Below are 5,616 nucleotides of genomic sequence, written 5' to 3'. Positions count from 1 at the left end.
ATATCTGAAAGTCGGCCAGGTGTGGTGGCTCACACCTGTAAACCCAGCAGTTTGCGAGGCTGAAGCAGGAGAATTACTTGAGGCCAAGAATTGGAGACCAGCCTGGGCAACATAGCAAGACTCCAACTCTACAAAAAATTAAAAAAAAATTTAGCTGGGTATGGTGGTGCACACTCGTAGTCCTAATTACTTGGGTGGCTGAGGCAGGAGGATTGCTTGAGCTCAAGAGTTTGAGGCTGCAGTGAGCTATGATTGGGCCACTGCACTCCAGCCTGGGTGACAGAGCCAGACCTTGTCTCAAAAAACAACAACAACAACAAAAAAACTAAGTTAATCCAACATCCTTTCATGATAAAAAAAAAAAATAGCCAAATTAGGAAGAGGGAGGAACATCCTCAACTTGATAAATAGCATCAACAAAAAACATAGAGCTAACATAATACTGAATGGTGAAAGCCTGAATGCTTTCCCTGTAAGATCAAGAGCAATAAGGTGAACAAAATAAATAAAAGGCATACAGATTGGATATGAAGAAATAAAAATGTCTGTATTTAAAGATAACAGGATTGATTACATAGTAAATTCTAAGGAGCCCACCAAAAAAACTCCTCCTGGAAATAAAAAGTGCATTCAGCAAGATAGCAAGACACAAGATTAATCAGTAAAAAAATCAATTGCATGTCTACATAAAAACAATGAATATGCAGAAACCCAAATTAAGAGCATAATACCATTTACAATCACTCCAAAGAAACTGAAATACTCAGGTAAAACATGCACAGGATCTGAATGCTGAAAATTACAAAATGGCAATACAAAAATTCAAAAAAGACCGAAATAAATGTAAAGGCTTAGTACATACATGGATTTTAAGATTCAACATGATAAAGATGTCAATTCTTCACAAATTGATCTATAGGCCTAATACTGCTCTTATGAAAATCACAGTAAGGTTTATTATAGAAGTTTATCATAAAATCTATATAATGAGGCACAGGCTCTAGAGTAGCTAAAATAATCTTGACAAAGCAGCATAAAGTGGGAGGAATCACTCTACCCAAAAGTAATGTTTACTCTATAGCTACAATAATTAAAATAAAGTGGAATTGGTGAAGAATAGACACATAGATCAATAGACCCAGTTTTCCCCAATGGCAACATTTTGTAAAATTATAGTATGGTTTAGTATTCTATAGTATACTAATATGTAGTACAGTATGGCATAGCACAGAATATCACAACCAGGATATTGACATCAATCCAGTCTACCTATTTTATTCGTATTTCTCCAGTTTTACTTGTTCTCATTTATATATGTGTGCATTTAGTTCTATACAATTTTATCACAGGTATAAATTCATATATCTGCTGTCACAATAAAGATGCTATATAGTTCCACCAAAAAGATTACTCACGCTACCCTCTTATAACTACCCTCACCTTCTGCCTGCATCACTCCCTCCTCAACCTATCCTCAACCTCTGGCAACAACAAATCTAAAATTTTGTCATTTCGAAAATGTTATATAAATGGAATCATGCAGTATGGAACCTTTTAGTTTGTTTTTTTTTTTCAATCAGCATAATTCCCTGGAGATTTGTCCAATTTGTTGTGTGTATTAATAGCTTGTTCTTTTTTACTGCTAAGTAGTATTCCTTGGTATAGATGTATCACAACTTGTTTAACCAGTCACCTGTTAAAGTGTATCTGGGCTAATTTCAGTTTCTGGCTATTCAAATAAAATCGCTAAGGACATCTGTGTATAAGTTTTTGCGTGAACAGAAATTTTTACTCCTCCAGTATATGTGCTCATGAATGCAGTTGCTGGGTCATATATGATAATTGAATGTTTAGTTTTGTAAGAAACTACTAAACCCTTTCCAGAGTGCTGTACCATTGTACATGCCCCCTGCCCCAGCAATGTGAGTTATCCAATGTCTCAGCATCCTCTCCAGCCCTTTGTATAAATTCCTTTTATTATAATTCAATCCTGTGGATTTTCAGTGACTTGCAGAAGGCCTAGCAGAGACTAGTCACAGGATAAATGTATGTATGTTGCTTTAAAATCTATTTATGGGAAGTTAAAACTGGCAAGGAGAAAGGGTGAGGGTAGGTATTGGTAGCATAGGTTGGGGATGTGACAGAGAGCTGTTTTACCAGCTGGCCCTGCTCATCGACTTGGTACTATAAGAAACTAGAAGCACAAGGTAGATGCATTTAAACCGCTAGGTACAAACCTGAAATGTTTTTAAAAAAGCACTAATGCCAAAACTTCTAAGTTATATGCAACAAATTCTTACTTTCCTTACATTTATGTTAATGCAAGGTGGTACATAGAATAATCTGAGCTATGCCAGGGTGTTATGGAAACTCTGAGGAAGAGACCTGGAAAGATCATTCTCCCTCTGTTCTCTCTCATTCCAGGTACAACTTCTTCCTGTTTCCCATTCTGACTCCTACTTAGCCTGTTTCTTCATTTCTGTGCTATGCACCTTTTTTATCCCATTTCGACTCTACTTTCACTTCTCTTCCTTCCAATTGATGTCTGGATTTCCTTTAATCAAATGTTCTTTTCCCCTGAACTTTCAGCTCTCCTTCCTAGAATTTTCTCCCAGTCTGTCTCTCTGATTAATCCTTATGGATTTATCCTAATTTAGATCTTTGGGTAGACTATTTCTGATAAAATTCAGCTTGCTTAGGGAACTGAAGTAGGAAGAGCTGCTGGAATATTTTACTTTAAGCTTTTCCATCTCCCTATGATTTTCTCTTGAAGCAAGAAGCCTCCCAATTACTCTCCTTCCCTTGTTTTCCCTCAAGGCTTCTCTGTTCCCCCATAACCACAGATATTTTTGTCTCTTTCACAGTACTTATCACATTTTACTGGTGTTGTACCACTTTTTGTCTTATTGCATCTTTGAGATGATGAAACTAAGAAAAGGCTCATAAATTATTCATATGCAAAAGTACATTACACAGTGGTGGGCACATTGATATTTACTGAATGAATTAGCTTGCCATTAACATACTATTGACTTCAGTTTTAGCGTATCTTTTAAGATCCTAAATGTTTCTACTCAAAGCATTTTCTATTATATTTCGAAATTGATGAGCACTAAGAGAATAATTAAGAGCTAAAATGAATCTGTAAACCCTACAAAACACAGTGCTTAAAAAAATCTCCTTGCATAAGAAAGAATTTATAGAATTAGAGAATTGTGTTCAAATCCTACTTGCAGTCTTCTGACAAAGTCAAACTTAACTGCTGTCTACATTAAGATATCGAATTCTTTCACATTTTAATTCACCCAAATGGCAAATGTGGCATTTTAAACACTCTTATTCATTCCAGATCCAAGTTCTGGATGGAAAGACTTCAGTGTGGACATCATTAATCTATCTGGTATCATTCATTTTTGAACATAGGTTATATATTAAGGTTTCAGTGTTTTCTGGTATAAAATATAAATAGATTACTGTCGATTATAACATTATAATACGAATAATGACAATGTAATGGGAAAATAAAATGAGTTTAGAACTCAAGACTGAGCCTTCTCAAACTCTTCAAGTTAACACAATTTTTTGATACCAAATGCTATAATTTGAAGTTCTATCTTTGTTCTATCTTCTTTTTATTTCTCAATTTCTCAAGCGCCTGTTCCAGGTATTTGCCAATGTTTAGACAGTCACTAGTCAATGTTTTCTACTATTTTTTTGTTAAAATCTTCAAATGTTAGAAATGAAATTGTTGCCTTTCAGGAATTTAAGAATACGTGTGTGTGATTTTGTCTGTTTACCTTCTAAGCTTAGGAATAAAAATAAACACAAGCACAGGGGAGGCGAGCTAATTTTAAAAGAAGGCAAAAGGACTCTGAGAGCCCAAGGCGGGAAGGATTGCTTGAGCTCAGGAGTTCTTAGTCAATTTGAGCAAGAGCAAGAGCAGACTCTACTAAAAATAGAAAAATTAGCGGGGGTGGGGAGTGGGCTGGGGGTGTCATGGAGCCTGCCTATAGTCCCAGCTACTCCGGAGGCTGAAGCAGGAGGACCGCTGGAGCCCAGGAGTTTGAGGTTGCAGTGAGCTATGATGACGCCACTGCACTCTAACCTGGGAGCGACAGAGAAAGAATCTGTCTTAAAAAAAAAAAAAAAAGAAGGTAACAGACTCAGATAATCGGCATGTTGTTAACACAGGGTGTGCCTACTGGCGACAGACCTCACAGGGAGAGGGTGGACACTCAGATGTTTACTAGTAAAAGTAGAAGGTGGAAAAAGTAGAACACACAAGGCCCAGTGTCCTGAAAGCCTGGCAGGAATGCAACCCAAAATAATTACTACTGCTGAAGGGGCCATTCTGTTCCACACTGCATCCTTGTTAAAACATAAATAATAAATTAATAAATAATAACAAGGCAGCTTATCTAAATAAATACACAAATCAGCCATATAGAACTATTTATTTATACAGATAATATCCGTATTTCTTTTTCTTCTCCCATCCCAAGACACCAGCTCCCCGATAAACAGGAGTTTTTGTCTGCCAAACCCGGCAAGCAGCTCGAAGTCCAGGCAGAATCCTGTTTGAAAGAGGCCCAGAACACTAATCCTTGCAAGTAATCGAGAAATATAAACTGGTGCCCAAAGGCAACAAATAAACATAAATTTATGGCGGGGGGGAAGGACTTTTTGCCAACTGCGGCAGACGCTCACAAACTTGTTTGACTTCATCTCCATCTTGACAGGGAAATCAGAACTGAACTTGTGGGAAGGTGAGGGGGACTTGGCCAGCGCCCGGTGCGCAGGGACAGCGCTCCTGGGCGACAGTGGCGTTTGGAGATTGGAAGGTGAAAGAGGCAGAAGCCTGAGGACCAGCCTCAAAAGGTCCAGGAACTGAACTTGACAAAGGTCAAAGCCAGCAGGATAAATCTGCCCCGGACTTCCCCGCGCCCCACATTTGCAGCGGGCGGGGAGTTGACTTCGGCTGGGCAGGAGTGTCCAGCCCGAAAGAGGCGCCCCGTGGTGGCGCGACTGGCGCGGTGAGTCCCCTTTGCCCCCAAGCCTTCAAATCTGAGACTCTTACATCCCCCGCTCCCCGCGCAGGGCGCGCTGGGTCCCGCTGCGCGCCGCCCCCTTACCGAGCCAGAAGTGCAGGCGGTAGCTGAAGCCTCGGCTCGCCTCGGCCGTGTGCAGCACCAGGTAGGCATCCCCGACGTAGAAGTCGCCGTACGCGCTCTGGGGCACCGGCGCCAGCTCCAGCTTCTCAACCCTCCAGACCTGCAGCCCTGCCTGCTTGCCCGCCCGGGAGAACTCCGGGTGGTACAGCTCGTGGGCCATGGCTCGGGCACACGATGCTGTGGGGCGGGAGTGGGGGAAGCGCGGGACCTTGCTCACGCTGGGGTCGGACTAAATCCAGACGAGCAGACGTGACCCTGTTCGCGGTAACTTATAGAGTTCGCCCTCCCGGGAGGCGGGCCCCAAACGGGAGGGGCCCAACGCCCAGGCCCGAGTCGCTCCGGAGCTGGCGATCGCTCCCCTGTGGGAAGCGCCGCGCCCGCTTCCGACCTTCCACGCCCTCCCCAGGCGGGGAGCGGAGTCGGCGTCCCAGCGATCCTGAGATTC

General features: G+C 41.6%; 1 protein-coding gene across 1 annotated transcript in view; it reads right to left on the bottom strand.

Annotated features, from left to right (window-relative positions):
- The window catches only part of SCIN (scinderin), a 95,592-nt gene extending 90,261 nt beyond the window's left edge, over positions 1-5,331 (bottom strand). The window contains exon 1 of the mRNA XM_012638740.1: positions 5,133-5,331. Coding sequence (XP_012494194.1) covers positions 5,133-5,331 — 199 coding nt within the window. The remainder of the gene's footprint in view (positions 1-5,132) is intronic.
- Positions 5,332-5,616: the final 285 nt, after the last annotated feature.

Source organism: Propithecus coquereli, unplaced genomic scaffold (genome assembly GCF_000956105.1).
Source record: "Propithecus coquereli isolate 6110/MARCELLA unplaced genomic scaffold, Pcoq_1.0 Scaffold133, whole genome shotgun sequence".
NCBI lineage: Eukaryota > Metazoa > Chordata > Mammalia > Primates > Indriidae > Propithecus > Propithecus coquereli.
The sequence above is the reverse complement of the archived record's forward strand: the minus strand, read 5'-3'. Positions and strand labels throughout refer to the sequence as shown.